The sequence below is a fragment of the Squalius cephalus genome (genome assembly GCF_949319135.1).
Source record: "Squalius cephalus genome assembly, chromosome: 6".
Taxonomy (NCBI): domain Eukaryota; kingdom Metazoa; phylum Chordata; class Actinopteri; order Cypriniformes; family Leuciscidae; genus Squalius; species Squalius cephalus.
In genome coordinates, this window is record NC_137127.1 from 4,214,668 (window position 1) to 4,233,307 (window position 18,640).

Below are 18,640 nucleotides of genomic sequence, written 5' to 3' on the forward strand. Positions count from 1 at the left end.
TCAGTCTCTACACAGTAAATGTTTTCAAATGATTTTCAATTAGAAGATGCAACAGAATAACCATACATACTATTATAGTGTTGCAAATTGCCTTTAGCCAAGTCAAGTCACCTTCATTTATACAGCGCTTTTAACAATATAGACTGTTTCAAAGCAGCTTTACAGTGATAATAGGAAATTAAAGTAGCAGAGATTGTTTTGGCTTTACAGCAGCTCTAGAATAAAGTTATTGTCCAGCTAAAGTTAGTTTTGATTGATTCACTTACATTGCAAAGATTATTAGTTATTAATACACGACCGCTTAGTTCAGACTCACACTATCGATCAGTATCTATTAAATGGTCTTGGGCTGCCGTCCTCTTTATAGATCAGGTCAATAACACAGTTTATAAGTTTCTTGTCATTTTCGTCCAGATCCTGTACATCAGGTTTAGAAGATGGCTGGTTTAGATCCTTCCAATCATGCCAATTCATTCTCCTTGCTCTTGAAATCACCACCAAAATGGCCCTTTTAGAAACATCACGGAACGTCCCAGTGGGAGGAACAAGTGTGTCGTAGCGGAATCCATAATCGTTCCATTTATCGCTATTCATATATAATTCAGAATGATTCAAAATCATCGCTTTCGGATCGCTTTCAAGAAACAACTTGTATGCCGTCTCCCACCACTCCTCATCCACGTCCTTGTTTAAGCTTTGCCAATCTGACATCTGTTGAAAAATAGGAAATAAAAACAAGTGTGCTAGTAAACAGTTTGCATCCCCATGTTTTAAAGGGATACTCCACCGTTTTTTCATATTAAACTATGTTACTCCCTTAACTAAGACGAGTTGATACATACCTCTCTCGTCTCAGTGCGTGCACTCAATCGCTCTGGCGCGGCGCCACTTTGATAGCACTTCGCTTAGCCCAGTTCATTCATTAGGGACCAAACACCTCCACGTTTTCCCTATTTAAATACAGTTACATGAGTAGTTACACGACCAAGTTTGGGATATAGGTAGGGATGGGACGGTATGAAAATTTCATATCACGATAATAGTGACCAAAATTATCGTGATTATCAATATTATCACGGTTTTGTTAAAACGAGATGAAAGTGTTCAAAAAGAGTTGATGCTCACGCTGAAAACATTTCAACAAGTTTTATATTTGAAAATCAACAAACAACAAATAAAACAAGCAGCTCTATGCACTTTTTTAAAGCAAGATTATATTCTGCGGCATTTCCGTCCTTAAAATGGCCGTCGTCAATAGCAACGCATTATAACAGCGCACATGTATCACAACAGACGTGCTCTCTCGTTTCATTCAAATGCAACTTGCCGTCTTGCGTCTCCGTTTTCGATTGTACTGAAAATGAAATCAGAGTTGATTTATTGTTTACGGAGTTTGATAATATTTTTGTAATCATGTAAGATTTAAAACATAAAACATTTTAACCGCCATTCCTTCTCGAATAAAAAACAACAACAACGCTGCGCCTGCGTCAGACTGTTGATGGCTGGACAGGATTTACAGTGAGTTATTAAAATCACGATAATCAAACACGGTTTTAATGATAATTCAATTTTAAACGATAATACTAACCGTCAGTTCATTTTATCGTTTATAGTGAAACCGGTAATCGTCCCATCCCTAGATATAGGATTACAAAAGGATAACTATAATGTATGGCGGAATAGCACTTGGGAGCACTTCGACTCCTCCCCTGATATTACTGCGCCAAGTCGAAGTGCTCCCAGTGCTATTCCACCATACATTATAGTTATCCTTTTTACCCGCTTAGAAAAGCGCCACGTTTTATTTTGTGTCACCATACTTGGTCGAGTAACAACTTGTGTAACTGTATTTAAATAGGGAAAACGTGGAGGTGTTTGGTCGCTTCTAGCTTCATCTCTGTTTGGTCCCTAATGAATGAACTGGGCTAAGCGAAGTGCTATCAAAGTGTCGCCGCGTGCCAGAGCGATTGAGTGCACGCACTGAGACGAGAGAGGTATGTATCAACTCGTCTTAGTTAAGGGAATAACATAGTTTAATATGAAAAAACGGTGGAGTATCCCTTTAAAAACATGTAACCCTTCCATGAGTGCCGAACTTTACTATTGAGATTTGTGAAAGGTTTCACAGGACAGTTTTAGGCAGTACACAGTTCTGATGTGTGAAAGGCGAGTGGCAGCTGTGATCAATGCATAAATGTACATTAACATGTTATGTTTTTAATATGAAACCACACAGAAAAACTGGTTAGCCAAAGAAACGGTTTTATTCATACTCTTAACTTTGACGGTATTTGTCTTCCCGTTCCCAATAACTGTTTATTGCAACCATATTCATCAAATATGCACAATACTGGACATAATTTGCAAATGAAAAGTAAATGATTAACTGATGGATATATAATATGAAGAAAAATAAAAGTAAAAGAAGAAACATTTTCTTAAACAAAACATGAAAGCCATCATACTGTCTCATATATTCAGTCTCTACACAGTAAATATTTTCAAATTATTTTCAATTAGAAGATGCAACAGAATAACCATACATACTATTATAGTGATGCAAATTGCATTTACAAGTGTGTCTCAGCAGAATCCATAATCATTATATTTATCGCTCTTCATTAATAATTCAAAATCATCGCTCTCAAGAAACAACTTGTATGCCGACTCCCACCACTCCTCATCCACGTCCTCATTTAAGCTTTGCCAATCTGACATCTATTAAAAAATAGTAAATAAACACAAGTGTGCTAGTAAACAGTTTGCATCCCCATTTAACCCTTCCATGAGTGCTGAACTTTACTATTGTGATTTGTGAAAGGTTTCACAGGACAGTTTTAGGCAGTTCTGATGTGTGAAAGGCGAGTGGCTCACGTGTGTGTGTGGTGTCTCTCAGTGGATCTGTGTGTTGTTTTGGTGAGCTCTGATCTGATGGTCCTTGAGGTGTTCTGCGCGTGAGTAGCGCTTCTCACACTGCGTGCACCTGTGGGGTTTCTCTCCGGTGTGTATCCGCATGTGTCTGATCAGCTGACCGCTTCTCCTGAAGCTCCTCTCGCACTGAGAGCAGTGGTGGCATCTTTCTGCCGTGTGTGTGCGTGTGTGGCTCTGCAGCTCCTCTGTGCTCTTGAAGCTCTTCTCACACTGAGCGCAGTGATGTGGCTTTTCTCCGGTGTGGATTCTCAAGTGGATCTCAAGTCTTCCTGGACGTATAAAGCCCTTGCCGCACTGAGAGCAGTGATACGGTCTGTCGTCGGTGTGTTTGCGCGCATGTTCGGACAGATTCTCCTGCGATCTGAAGCACATGTCACAGTGCTGGCACTGGTAGGGCTTGTCTCCGGTGTGAATGCGCATGTGTCGCGTGAACCGTGTTTTCACGCTGAAGGTCATCCCACACTTTGAGCAATAATGAGGCTTGCGTGCTGATTTCTTTATCAGCGTCTTCCTCCTTTTCTTCTCTTTCTGTTCTTCTTGCTCTTCTTTATGAACCATGGTGAGCAATTCTATAAGAAATTTGTTTTATTGCAGATTCATTTTTAAGAAAATGTATATATTATTATTAGTTACAACAGATGTATAGTCTGAGCAAAATTGCACAGTGAAACATTTCACAAATCAGAATAGTGAAGTTAAGGACTCAAGGAAGGGTTAGCTAACTGAAAAAATAAAAAAACTACTGTGAAACCTTTCACAAATCACAATAGTAGAATTAGGCTAAGGACTCGAGCGAGGGTTAAGAAAAGGGAAGTTAAGGAAACAGGAAACAGTTAACTGACAAAACTGTTTTGTGAAACCTTTCAAAAATCAGAATAGTGAATTTAAAGAGTAACTAAACCCTAAAACAACTTTTTTTTTAGTTAATGATCTGTAAGACTGGGGCTTTATTAGTGCTGTTCACTGATTCGACATTTGGGTAAAAAGTGTTTTAATTCTACAAATTGGTGCTGCCCTCTTCAGGATGAACGGTGGCTACTGCAATTGAATTTTCCTATTGGAAGTTTATATTTATATTCATTTATATAGTTATTTACATTATTTCGTGTAGCCTAGGTAGTTAATTAGCATAGTTGTTAGTGTAGTATTGTTAGACGCATAGTTAACTAACAAAGGGTTAACTAACAAAAATTGTACTGTGTGAAAGATTTCCCAAATCAGAATTGTGAAGTTACGGGATTAGGAAAGGGTTAACGGACTGTAATATAATGTTTGCATCTCCAATCACTCATTTCCTGTTTAATCTGTTTACTTACGGAAGCCCTTAAGGCACGTATGAGTTATTTCCTCTTTTACTGTCTATTGGTTATTTCCTATAAGAGCAGTGCATGGGATATTATTTGCAAGTCTATGACCGAGCACTGGATTTATATCCTAAATAAGTTAATCTGAATTTCCAACCGCAAGTCTGAGGAGGTATTTTAATGCTTTAGTCAAATCATCGTGAATGCATCATGATAACGGAATGCGACTGCAACTAGTTATGCTTCAATCATAAATTATCAAGCAGATTATTAAGAACTTACTGTTTATCGATGTCCTGTGTATATACTGAGCGGCTGCACTGGATGTACACTTTCAGACAGTTGATTTTGGTCTGAAATGAACAGAAACTCGACGACACACCGTGAAGAGTTTGTGTGTTGACGTTCGTGCAAAACGCGAACCTGCCAGCTCGGCCAACCCGGAAGTGTGTTTGAGGAATACACTACAGCTCAAAGACCGCCTACTTATGCACTAAAAGTATGTACTGATGTTGTTAAGTAAAAGGACACTTGCCCTGTACATCATCTTGTCACAATTAAAATCCTCCACATTCAATTTAATTTAATATCCCAAAGTTTCGGAGAGAAATAGTAGCAGTCGTGGATCATTCATGCAGAGACTCTCTGTTATTAGATAAAATTGGATGTCTGACAACACACACACACACACACACACACACACAGACACAGAGACAGACAGACAGACAGACAGACAGACAGACAGACACACACACACACACACACACACACACACACACACACACACACACACACACACACAGACAGACAGACAGACAGACAGACAGACAGACACACACACACACACACACACACACACACACACACACACACACACACACACACACACACACACACACACACACACACAGACAGACAGACAGACAGACAGACAGACAGAGAGTGAGAGAGAGACTTTTGACTTTTAGGTCTTCTTTAATTAATCAATAAATACATAAGAGCCTTATTAAATAATCATAATAACAACAACATCCCATCAAACAGAAAAAACATTTGTACCTACTTACAGTACATTTATACATACATTAAGGAAGTTTTTTTTTTTTTTTTTATATATTAAACCGTAAACACTCATCAACATCAACATCACAAAAACAATGATTTACAGCCCATTTACCTTTAAACATCTCCATATCATTGACCAATTTATAATATGTAAACTCGATTTTAATACGAGATTTTAATAACCCTTTTAAAACAGACACAACATCAGTTGACCCAGCATCGATCAAGCGATGTTTTCTTGATAGGCATATCGCCAATTTTGCCTGACCAAAAAGAAAATTTAACAGAACATGTTCTTCCCTCCTACTTTTAATATACTTTGGTCCATAAATAAAAAGTACTGGAGTAAAAACTCCCCCTAAATTTTGAACCCATTCTTCTAAGATACAAAATAAGGATTGAAGCCTTTCACACTTTAAAAACAAATGAAAAACAGTCTCCTCCTCACTACAAAATGGACAACCCACCCTACCTCTGGATCAAGGTGTGCTCTGTGTCTGTTTGTAGCTATAATCCCGTGCACTATTCTCCATTGAAAGTCTCCAGACCGTTTCTCAATGGGTAGCTTATACAGTTTAGTTTAGTTTATTACAAGGACAATGCATATTAACATGACAAGTCAAAATATGCCAGAGTTAGCCAAAAGGCTAGTTTTCATCTGCAGTCCTAGGCCAGATGTACAATAGGCAACCTAAAAATCCAGCCATTTGGACTCGCTGACACTATAGAGAGAGAGAGAGAGAGAGAGAGAGAGAGAGAGAGAGAGAGAGAGCATAGACTGAAACCAACAAATAGAATAACAAGTCCATATAGAAAAGAAAGGAGACTGTCATGTTCGTTAAAAGAGTCCATAGAGAGACAAACAACTCCATTCATGATTATTGCTCCTTATGGACAATAACTAGCACATGTCTTATGAGCGTGTGACTAAACAGTGTACAAGGAATGATTAGATAGACAGAAAAGGAGAAGCAAACATATTTATCCTAACTGTTACAATTCCAAGTGCCTCATTTCAGTCCAGCAATTAGCAGTTTGAATGAACAAAGTTTGAATACAAAGACAAAGACCAAAATAGCTCAGTTTTATTAATCCTTTGTATCAGAAGATATAGCAAGAATATGAGGGGAGTTTCCCTGGATTAACCAATAATATATACATTACATCAGATAGAAAAATACATTATAACAAGTCCATATATGGTTAGTTTCCTGGCTTAGATCACCACATATACATGTTTATTCTGCTTTAGATAGTGAATGGAAAACACTTCCTCCAGTCGAACACAGAGGTCCACATAATGAAGAACGGATGTTGCCAGTACAGTCCTACAGAACAAAGTGAGACCCCTTCTATTATATATGCTTGCAGGCTAAAATGATTAAATTAGAAATTCTAACAATAACCATACGGGGGTCAGCCCTATGTTCCCACAGCCCTATGTTCCCACAACCCTATGTTCCCACAGTCCTATCTTCTCTCATTTAACTATGTCCCCTATGAAGGGTAGGTTTTAGTGCTTGTGCTGGTACAGGGATAGCCCAATTACATCCCAGACAAGTCTCCCTCCTGTGAGGGGTAGGTTTAGGTATGTTAGGGTTAGGGCTGTGGGAACATAGGGCTGTGGGAACATAGACATGCTCCCACAATACGTATCCAAGATGAAGAGTTTTATCCTAGGAAAACACAGTATTTCTATACTGGTCTGTTTACAGTCTGTTTACTATGCACTTATGTACTAAAGTGTTTGAACTAAGGTTATTTTGTCATTCAACATCGGAGACTGATAAACAGCATGTGTGTGTATATACATATACACACACATACATTTACAAACTTTTATGTTGGATGCGATTAATCGATTTGACGGCACTAATAAATATACATGTATACGCACACATGCTACATTAAAATTGAATGTTTTATGCTGGTTCACTTACTGTCATGTGACACCATACATTAAGACTGGTTAAGCTGGAGACATGTTTTATTCGTACACTTGTAACTTTTCGTTTATTGCAGCCATATCCATCAAGGATGCACAATACTGGACAAACATCATGGTTAAAAAGGTCAATTACAAAAACAAAACAACTCAAATAAGAGATGCAAATGTGTTTGGTCACTGTCCCTTAAATTGAGCTTTGTAATTTGGGATATACACATGGCTTTGGTCCAAGCGGATGTTGAAGGTATTGTCCTGGTACATCCCGCACATCCCGAGGTGCTGTGAGAAGGTCTGGGATATGGGGTGATAGGAACAGGGCGAGGATTCAAACGTCGCTGATCGAGCCCCGTAGTCGCTGGATGTAGTTTTAAACATCAGGTTCTGAAATCTGGCCATTGCTGGATCTTCAGCTGAAGAGTGAGATCCTGGTTTGACCATGCAGGAGAAGATTGGATTTCCCGGATTAGCACATGGAAACTGATGCTCGGGATCTGACATGACTGACTGCAGGAAAGCAGAGGAAAGTTAATCATCAGTCAGATAGCCAGTTAATCCTTTTAGTAACTTAAACCATTGACCACCGCTTAACTCAATTTATTTTCCTTAGTTTTGCTGTTATTAAAATATGATTTTAAGTAGATATTAAATGCAATTACCAGTGGTAATATTAATCAGAATTTATAAATACAGATCATTTAACGTTAACCCTCTAAACTTCCAGGAAATGGTCTCTCCATTTTTTTTATTTTATTTTGTTGTAATGTTTATTTAAAAATAAATTGTACTGTTTATTATTTGAACATGCACATGTATCTAGCCTTTTTAATTTAATATTTATAATATTTTATGTATTATTCTTTCTAGCGCAATTCCAATATTACATTACAATGAAAAATATCAATTTAATAAAAAAGAAAAAAAAGTATTTTGAAGTGTAAATATAAGCTTACCAGTTTTACAGCGAGAGTGGACGTAGTTTCACTCCTGTGTTGTAGTTTCGTCTCTATGGCAACACGTCAGCGGCGCGGGAGCATAAATAAAAAGTTGTAAACATTTCATACTTCAATCAACTAGATTTGCTCGGAGATTAACGTTACATGTAAATGCTGGAATCTGCTGCTGTTAAACAGATTAAACTAATCAGCAACAACGCAAAGAGAGACACTTAAAAAAAATCACTCACAGGATTCGTTTAGCCCATAGACTGTAAAAAAAAAAAAAAAAAAAAGGTTCCTGTGCCGAGAGGCGTTCATGGGAAATGTAGTTTTTAGAGTTCAAGAATGATAAGACACTTCTGAGGGGACAGTTTCGAGTAAAACTACAACTCCCATGCATCTTCCTCTCGGTTATGTCTTTTTGTACTTTAGGTAAAAAATAAATGCAGCTAAGTTGAATGCTTTATTTTTATTCAACCAGAGTAAAATTACCACAATTTCTTAATACCCCCAAAAAAGTAAACAAAACGTTTTTTTCCCCACTTTGAAATAATGTTCCAGATGCCTAGTATTGAAGATTAACTAGGTAACACTTGAGTAATTAGTGATTTTATGACCACATTGAGAGTAAAATAACGTTAATGTTGTGATTGATAATGAGTAATTCAGGGTTCGTACGTTTTGAAAAAACCTGGAAAAGTTATGGAATTTGAAAAATGCAAATTCCAGGCCTGGAAAGGTTTTGGAAAAATAAAAAGACCCAGAAAGTTTTGGAAAAGTCATGGATTTTTTTTTTTTTTTAACACAGCATAATATGTGATTAATACAAAAACTGTTTAATAAAAAAAATATTTCGCGTTGTCTTAACGTCCTTATTTCGGGCGGCATAACGTTCAGTTCACTTCCGATTCACTTGTTGCGATGTTGCTGAGGCGAAGTCGGTGCTGACAGAAATTTAATTGAAATGGCAGGAAAGTGGCACGAGCATGCTAAAGTTTTGCAAGCACCGGTGGGTCGAGAATGTAGCGGAAAGAGGATTGCTGCTCTGGCCGCATGTGAAACGATACGCAGAATATTAGCCTACGTCTGTCTCCTGCACGCGAGAGGAGAGAAGAAAATGAGTAAAAGTCAGTTCAATTGTGAGTTCATTCTATATGTTCTTAGGAGTGTGTGCGATATTGTCTATGAACTATGATGATATTGTAATCATTGTTTTAACTATGTACGAGGCACTGCGAGTGCGAGCTGACATCGCGTTTGTCTCTCATGCTTGCTTTCACTGCGTGATGTGTCAGTGCAGTTATGCCCCCAAATGAGTTTTTGTCTTATATTTATATCATATTATGTTGTTATATTAGAATATCACATGAGCAAGAGTGCCGTTTTCCTTTGCACAATTGCAAATGTGCTATTTATTTTATACAACAGTTAAATTAACAATAAAGTTAACATTGCGAGTTACTTTTTGGACACAATATTGTCAATTTTCACTTTATATCGCCGACGAGAATTTCATAATAAAGTTGTAGTCCAACAGACATCGATTATTTATTTATTTATTTAATGAAATCCGCGTTTTGAATGAATCATTTTAACGATTCAATGAACAATCACTTGTTTTTCTGAATGAATCAGCCGTTTGAACGAATCGGTTGAATAAATGACTCCAATAACTCGCTTATTAAGACAGTGACTTGCCGCCACCTACTGGTGGTTTTAGTTTAATGTTTAAAGTATCCTTTAATTAAAAAGTTAAAATTATAAATCATTTAAATATTGAATAGCTTTATTTATGCAATTGTAAATGAAGTATAAATATAGTAGGCTAATGCCAGTTTTGATGCCACTTCTGTGTCACCTCTGCACTGCAAGGATGGATTTTAATTCAATGATTTAATTTGACATTCGTACTGTGTTATTCTAATATAATTTAATTTGAATGTTAGAATTTGGCAAAATTCTATGAATGTGGCAAATTTTGCCCCTTAATAAAAATGTTGATTTCGGTCACTGCTGTGAACTGACCACTGCATAGAATATAAAAAATATGAATATCTTCGTGAGTCTGCTGTCAACAACAGGCCTAAACTGGCCAGGATACCAGTACAAAAACACAATCAGTAAAATATCATCATTATTATCAAGAAAAATTTTGAAAATATCGAGACATATTTTTGTCAATATTGCGCACCCCTAATGTACGGTATTAATTTTGAGGGTAAATTTTAACACAAATTTTTATTCTTATAATGTCGACTGACATTTTCAGGAATACATAGGCGTCATGGAAATGTGCCAAAAAGTCTTGGAAAAGTCATGGAAAAGTCATGGAAAAGTATTGGTTAAAATGTGTATGAACCCTGGTAATTATTATTTATAATTTGTCATAGTTATAAGTTCTTAATTTCATTCAGTAATTAGCCTATTGTTTACCTAATAAAAAACTATCTCAGTCCTATATTTGATATTTCCTACTGATTAGTTAATCTTGTTTCCATATTAGTTAATAGTAGCTGAAGTGTTAATGTAATACTGCTCGTTTCCTGCATTACTTCCAGCAGTTACCTATTAATTTGACGGACCGTTATTCTGAAGCGTAATCACTGTTTTTGTGTCTGCTAAAAGAAATGTGCGTTTGCCTCTAGGAGGTAAATATGTGTCATGGTCAGTCAAACTCACTTTTTTGTGAGTGTGATAATGCCAAAACATGTAGCAACCAAAGTGACGAGGAGAGATAAAAAAAAAATTACAGATATTAGAGGGGCAGATAAGAGAGACCACACATACAAAAAATATTTGACCTCATAGCAAACATTTCATAATTTTATTGCATTGGTAGGAAAATGCTTACACTCATCTCGGATGAGCAACAATAAAAAGAACAACAGACTAGATGCATTTAAGCACAGATTAATTGAAAAAAAAGAGAAAAGTTTTGTCTCTTTAAAAAGAAAACTAAATATTAAGTCTAACAAATTTTTTTTTTGCTCTGTATCAAATCAATTATAAAAATAAAACTTTAACCATAGAATATGAAGAAGAGTTTCAAACTTCTTTAAATTCATGACTAATAGTAAGCAAGCAAGTCAGAGCAAGCAGGTAAATGTGCTGTATTGCATTCAATACAACAGAATCATTCTGTGCAAAATCAGAGCACAGCATCTACAGGTCTGTGCATAGTCATGCTGAAAATGTTCACGCTTCACATGCAAAAGAAAAACATCACAATAATTAAAATTTAAGTAGTGCTTTGACGGAGGATTTACCAACATAGTATGTACAGACTACACAGACATACAAATAACATAATATGCAGGAAGACTGAATAAAAAGAGAAGCCCCTTCATGACTTTGTCGTACTACGTAGTTTAAAAAAGCCGACAACAACAAAAATGTCAATTTCCATTACAGTTATTTTTTTTCACCTTGAGACAACACACATTTTGAACAACATATTTTTTCAAGCATGACAGGGATCACATGTATATAAAATAATCAGTTTGATACAGCACATGTAGGAGACAGTGTTATATGATATATGTACACAGTTCTGGAAGTGTCCTGCTACATGAAATACATGCACAGTCAAAAACAGTGGGTGAAATGCAAGGTCAAAGCCTAAGCAGGAAGAAGACCTCAGGTTCTGAAGGGTTGGAGAAGTCAGGAGGGAGTACAGAATCGTCGTTATAGTAGCGATCCCCGTATCCGTATCCGTAGCGTAGCGAGGTGCAGGATCCTTCAGGCAAGCCTCGGGTCTCAGGACCCAGTTGATCCAGGTAACCAGCGATATAAGAGCCTGTAGAGTGCCTATTTGGAGGAGGATTTTGGGAGGAGACTGGCTTATTGCGGAGTACTACTTCCATGGCACTCTGGTGTTTGGAGGCCTCCTGCTGTCTCTCACGTGCACGACTGGCTATGTGACGTACACGACTTTGACTGCGGGATGACAATCGCCTTGACAGAAATGGAGGAGGGTCTTCATGATCATCGACAGAGCTCTGAGGAACCAGAGGAAGCACTGAAAGAGGTTTCGGGGCGGGTTGAGAACAAGAAGGGAGGGGACGTGTATAATCTTCATGTTCTAACGTCACAAGCTTGCGAAGCTGCTCAGTTAAGGGATCAGTGGACTTAGGACGACCGGACATCCCACACATCCGTCTTTGGTCTCGCATTGCAGGAGTGACGAAACTTCGGCTGATTGACTTGTACTTGCTCTGAAAGTTGCATGAAATGTCCTCGGAGGTCAGGTCTCCCAGGCTCTTGGACTTGGAAGAAGCAACTGGGGAGAGTCCGTTGTGGATCTGAGGAGGTATGGGAAAGGCTTGGCTGTGTGGAGTTGGCTCTTGCAGTTCAACTGAAATCATGTCGTAGTCTGAAACGGGTGTGTATAAGTCCCTCTCTCGGCAGCCTTGAGTCTTCGCAAGAAATTCTGAGGATGAAGAGCTTGTGTGTAAATCCTCAGCCCTGCTAACCAAGCTGTTTTGCTCTCTCGTCTCCCGAGTCCTCGCCTGATCTGTTCTGTGACTTCCAAGTGGAAATCTCCCGGTGTCATTATAACAGGTAAACTTCCTTGGCAGGGATTTGCCAGTAAGGTAGGTGCTAGAGAACAGATTTTGGTGTCTTTGAAAGGGTGATGGGTTTGTGGAGTATGAGTGAACAGGAGAGGGAAGGTATGAGGGTTTGTATAGATGTGTTGGTTCGTGAAATGGGGATGTCTGGTTTAAGCCTTGAACACTAGTGAAATCTCGAGTCGAAGGGGTCAGTGTGTTATCTAAGGGATCCTCGTCCACATTGATCTCCACCTCCATCAGACTGCTGCCTACTGAGTCCTGGCACAGCAAGAAACGGTCTGAAGCTGTGCTGTTAAATGAGGTTTCTCTGTAACCTTCGAAGTTCCTGAAGGAACCAGTGGATTGGCTATAGCTTTGCTTATGTGCGGACCATTCTAGAGGCATCCTGATGGGTGAGGATCCCTTGCTGACCGCAGAAGAGTCAAATAAGATGTTTTTAGATACAGGAGAAAGCACCTCCTCATCCAAGATGGTAAAGACTTCAGGTTCGGTCGTTTCAGGACTGGAAGGTCTCACGGTTAGCTCTGAGGTTGTGCACGCAGATTTCTGAATGACTTCTTTTAGGGGAGTGCTGGAAAGCTTGTTGTTGAGATGAGGGAGAGAATATTTCAGAGGTTGTGAGTTGGATTGAAGTAGTGTGCTCTGCTCAGAAGTGAGCTCAAATTGGCCAATCAGAGCAGAGATTGAGCCACAGGTGTCATACTCGTTATCTAGCGAGACAGCGTCAATAAGGCGAGAGAGAGCGCTGTCCTGAAGGGACACTTGACTCTTCAAGTCTTGCAGATCTATTCTAGGAGGGTGCGATTTGGTGACGGTACCTGAAGAAGAGGAAGAAGAGGAGGTTGTGGAATACGTGGCTGCTTTCGGTGTTAAAATGTTCTTTTTAGGAGCTTCCGACTTGCTAAATTCTCTTTGACTTCCTTCACTCTGTAAGCCACCATTATAACGCCGATCTGAAGGACTTGACCAATGGTCTCTCGGCCCTTTGGAAGAACATAATTGATCTGCTTCAGTCTGGTTGAGACCACTTCTTGAATGTTCTTGGTGAGAATCACTCAGACTTTCCCTACTGCCCACAATGACCAGGTAAGGAGTTTCTTTTGTATCTTTGGGCTCAGTGTTACAGTCTGGAAGGGGGTCAGCAGAAAACGAATGTTCATCGGGCTCTTTGAAGGCAGACGTTTCAAAGAGAAGATCCACTGAGATGGATCTGGGTTTCTCATGGAGGAAGGAATCTGTGAAAGACATTTTTTTACAGGAGATGATTGTCAGTAACTTCAATAAACACAAATAAAAAAACATCCTCACAGACCAAATTCCAACACGAAACTCTGTACACCAGACAAATGAAATGTACCACCAAGTACGACGGTGAGAAGGAAGTTTGATAATGGCACTGTGTAGGTGCATGGGGAACACTGAATTTTTTTCTAAAGCTTTATTTTTTCCAAAAGCTTTGATGGATTACTTTTCGAATGAAACACAACAAAAGTTGTTCAGAAACATTGGTGCAATGGCTTAACACTGAAATGTTTTTGGGTGAGTCGACCTGAGTATGGCTTGTGGTTTACCTGCAGGGGTTTTCCTAGTCAGTTTTCTACTATAGAGAAGCACAACAGTAAAGACAGAACAAGACAAAGGCAAGTTAAGGTATTCAAGAAAGAAATGCCTGCAAGTCTGAATACGTAAAAGGGACCAGCAGAACTAAATGCAATACTTAAGGCCCTTGCACACTGAGTCCGAAATTTCCGCATGTGTTTTTTCGTATTCGTGATTCGATGGCTCTGAAATGTCAAAACTTGCTACTGATGCGAAAAACGCAGAAAATCGAACCTTTTTATGACGGACGAAAGTTTCGGAGGCAGTGTGCAAGTGTGGTAACGTGAGGGCATATTTATTTTTTAACGTGCAAAAATTTCGGATGCCAATTTCGGACTCAGCATGCAAGGGCCTTTAAAGGGTTAGTTCACCCAAAAATGAAACTTCTGTCATTAATTACTCTCCCTCTTGTCGTTCCAAACCCCAAGACTTTCGTTCATCTTCAAAACACAAATGAAGATCTTTTTGATGAAATCTGAGAGCTTTCTGTCCTTTCATTGACAGCTACGCAACTACCACTTTGATGCTTCAAAAAGATCATAGAGAGATTGTAAAACCAATCCGTATGAATTGAGTGGTTTAGTCAAAATTTGCTGAAGAGACACAATGATTGAATTTAGGCTTTTATTCACATTTAAACATTGATCAGTGAACATAAACGCAAGCTCAACCGAACCAACTTGATGTGCGAGAACAAACCTCATTGGTTCTTGCTGAAGCTCAAACGTGCTGTGTAACACAAGAATGAACCTCATTGGTTCTCGCACTTCAAGCAAACATGCTTGAGCTTGATTTACCAAAACTGATGTGTGAGTTGATGAATGTTTATATGTGAATAAAAGCCTAAATTCAATCTGTTTGGTCCAAACCGCTTAACTCATATTGACTAGTTTTACGATTTCTATGAACTTTTTGAAGTTTCAGTTGCGTAGCTGTCAATGGAGGGACAGAAAGCTCTAAAATTTCATCCAAAAGATCTTCGTTTGTGTTCTGAAGATGAACGAAACTCTCACGGGTGAATAATTAATGACAGAATTGTCATTTTTGGGTGAACTATTGTGAAACAATAGAGAGCATGTGAAAAGGTTACATAAACAGTGAAATTATTAATAGAAGTTAAATAATAGACACTGAAAATGTGCAGTTTTCTTTTCTGAGAGGATTGTGAAAGCTTTCTTATCACAAAGGTGCTGTAGTGTTAATGATTTGAAGAACAGGCAACTCTAATTATGCCTTATAGCTATAATGGTAGGGATAACAATATAAATGTATGCATTGTGTAATAGCTTTCATTCTGATTCATTAGGACACAGGGTTACACTTTATTTTAAGGTGTCATTGTTACAGTGTAATTCTATATTTAAGTACAGTGTAATATTAAGTAACTACATGTACTTACTATAGGGATAGGGTAGGATTAGGGTTAGTTGCATGTAATTATGCATAATTTACTGCTATTAGTATGGTAAGTACATGTAACACATGTAACAAAGACACCGTAAAATAAAGTGTTACCGGACACAGTCCCTAAGGAAATTATATAAGCAACTGACCAATGATTGTGTCAGATCCAGGATCAGACCCTTCCCTGTCTGGAGTGGACAGGCTGAGGTGAGTGTTTAGGAGCTTGTCCAGTGGCATTGATGCTGGGCGGTGTTGAAGAGCTCTTCTGTTCCCCGCTCTCCTCTCAACATGAGTGGACTGAGAGTCCCCAATGCTGTGCTTTCTGTCATATGTAACTTCAGCCAATGGCATCTTGGTCTTTTTGCGGCCCTTGGCAGGAGCGCTGGCAGTCCTCCGGAGGAGATGGTCGGTTATGGATCGTTTACGAGGTGGAACGCCGATATTTGTGTCCACTGAGGACTTGGAGCTTCTATTGAATAAGCCTCTGAAACCCCGCAGCTGACGACCCTGAGAAACCGACAGGGATAAGGAAGAAAATTATATATTGTATATACACTCTAAAAATGCTGGGTTGTTTCAACCCATGTTTGGGTCAAATATGGACGAACCCTGCCGTTGGGTTAAATTTTTGAATCATTTTTTAAAACCTAAGGTTGGGTTTGTCCATATTTGATCCAAACATGGGTTGAAACAACCCAGAATTTTTTGGAGTGAGAGAATGATTATTGCAGTATAATTTTTAATTCCTAATATGATGCATTATTTGTGCAAAAGGGCAAAATGTGTGATCCCAACCTACATTAATTAAAATCTTTTTTTAATTAACATGATTTTATGGTGATTTATTGGTACTGGTGGTAACCTACAGTACAGGTCAAAAGTTTGGAAACATTACTATTTTTCATTACAAGTTTCTTCTGCTCATCAAGCCTGCATTTATTTGATCAAAAATACAGAAAAAAAATGTAATATTGTGATATATTATTACAATTTAAAATAATTGGTTTTCAATTTATTATACTTTAAATTATCATTTATTTCTGTGATGCAAAGCTGAATTTTCAGGATCATTACTCCAGTCTATCACATGATCCTTTAGAAATCATTCTTATATGATGATTCATTATCAAAGTTGGAAACAGTTCTGCTGCCTAATATTTTTTCATAACCTGTGATACTTTTTTAGGATACTTTGATGAATAAAAAGTAAAAATAAAAATAATAATATATATATATATATATATATATATATATATATATATATATATATATATTTTTTTTTTTTTTTTTTTTTTTTTTAAGCAAATTTTTTAAAAATAGAAATCTTTTGTAACAACACTATACACTACTGGTCAGTAATTTGGGGTCAGTCATTTTTTTCTTTCTTTTTTTGAAATAAATCAATACTTTTATTCAGCAAGGATGTGTTAAATTGATAAAAAGTGATAGTAAAAAAGATTTATATTATTAGAAAATATTTCTTTATTTTGAATAAATGCAGTTCTTTTTAACCTTTTATTCATCAAATATATTAGGCAGCAGAACTGTTTCCAACACTCATAATAAATCAGAATATTAGAATGATTTCTAAAGGATCATGTGATTGACTGGAGTAATGATGCTGAAAATTCAGCTTTGCATCACAGAAATAAATTATATTTTAAAGTATATTCAAATAGAAAACTATTATTTTAAGTTGTAATAATATTTCACAATATTGCTGTTTTTTTCTGTATTTTTGATCAAATAAACGCAGCCTTGATAAGCATTAGAGACTTCTTTCCAAACTTTTGACCTGTACACTATGATTCATAAAGTCCCTTGTAGTAAAATATAGTAATTACAAAAAATATATTTGCATTTCCTCTTTCTGCAAAAATAAGGAGAGGAAGTTGTTGCTGCAAAACCTACAAACATTTGATATTTCTGAAAATTCCAGGATGTTTTATGATAAACCAGATTAAGATTTACAATCTCAGAGAAAAGTCTCTCTCTCACACACACAAAAATTGTTGCTGGGTCCCAGGTTAAATCAAACCATAATCAGAGACAATAACAATACATACATGCAATGTCACGTTCAATATAATCACACAATGACAATCTCTGACAGATCACAGTGATAAGACAGACACAGCACTTCTGCTCCTGTGCGAACTACTGCATTACTGACTACATCCAACAGATGGCAGCATATTCTTCTGAATCATTCAACCATCTCTCATTTCAAGCCTTCAAAATATAACCATTTCACTGGAAGCAACAAAACCAGCTTTACAACCAAGGACAAAACTGACCAAAACAGAATTACTTGCAAAACAAAAACGGGTAAAAAAAAGTAAAAGACGTATCCATACAACTGCACGTTTACAAGTGTTTACTAGCCAAGAACACGATGTGACATCGACACATTAGTAGACGCTCATGCAGTATCATGCAGTGCACCACATATCCAGGGTACCTTATTAGCTCCTAGCAAGTGCATTATGGTATAGCTTGGGTTGAGGACTAAAGGACTCCACTGGAAAGTAAAAAGGTTGGAGGAACTTCAATAAAATGTCAACGGGGGGAAATATCAATATTTTCCTATTTCAGATCCCTTTTTTAGATGGAAATGAGAACCAAATGTCACGTCTGTTTACACGGCAGTAGAAATGGACAGAAACAACAGCTTGCATAACAGATTGTAATGATAACCAGCTTTTTTACACATTTTAATTTAACCAAAGCAGTTCCTGGCACCTTAGTTATCAATAGGAACAAATCTAATTATTAAATCTATGAAGAAATAGCGTTGAATTTAAATTGGTAACATGCCCAGTGGAAATGTCTGTGGATCTTTATCAAACTGAGGAGGTTCAGCTGTGTGTGTATGAGCTC

The 18,640-nt window shown here is 37.6% G+C and overlaps 2 protein-coding genes across 4 annotated transcripts in view; both read right to left on the reverse strand.

Annotated features, from left to right (window-relative positions):
* Positions 1–2,078: 2,078 nt before the first annotated feature.
* Positions 2,079–4,749, reverse strand: LOC307160096 (uncharacterized protein). The gene is made up of 2 exons (XM_079873943.1): positions 4,521–4,749; positions 2,079–3,503 (listed from the first exon to the last, which is right to left on the reverse strand). Exon 2 carries the CDS (start codon positions 3,490–3,492, stop codon positions 2,896–2,898), a length of 597 nt encoding a protein of 198 aa, XP_079730069.1. The 5' UTR covers positions 3,493–3,503; positions 4,521–4,749; the 3' UTR covers positions 2,079–2,895.
* A 6,235-nt stretch (positions 4,750–10,984) lies between these two features.
* plch1 (phospholipase C, eta 1) overlaps positions 10,985–18,640 on the reverse strand; it is a gene marked incomplete at its 5' end in the record, with an annotated part of 69,545 nt that continues 61,889 nt past the window's right edge. The window contains 3 exons of one of the 3 annotated variants that reach the window (XM_079873888.1): positions 10,985–13,992; positions 15,910–16,267; positions 18,222–18,281. In XM_079873888.1, coding sequence (XP_079730014.1) covers positions 11,798–13,992; positions 15,910–16,267; positions 18,222–18,281 — 2,613 coding nt within the window. In that variant the 3' untranslated portion in view covers positions 10,985–11,797. The remainder of the gene's footprint in view (positions 13,993–15,909; positions 16,268–18,221; positions 18,282–18,640) is intronic. The other 2 variants (XM_079873889.1, XM_079873887.1) reach the window with 2 other exon arrangements.

Excerpts from the sequence above, each read along its gene's own strand:
- LOC307160096 (XM_079873943.1), bottom strand. The coding sequence starts at position 3,492 with ATGGTTCATAAAGAAGAGCAAGAAGAACAGAAAGAGAAGAAAAGGAGG.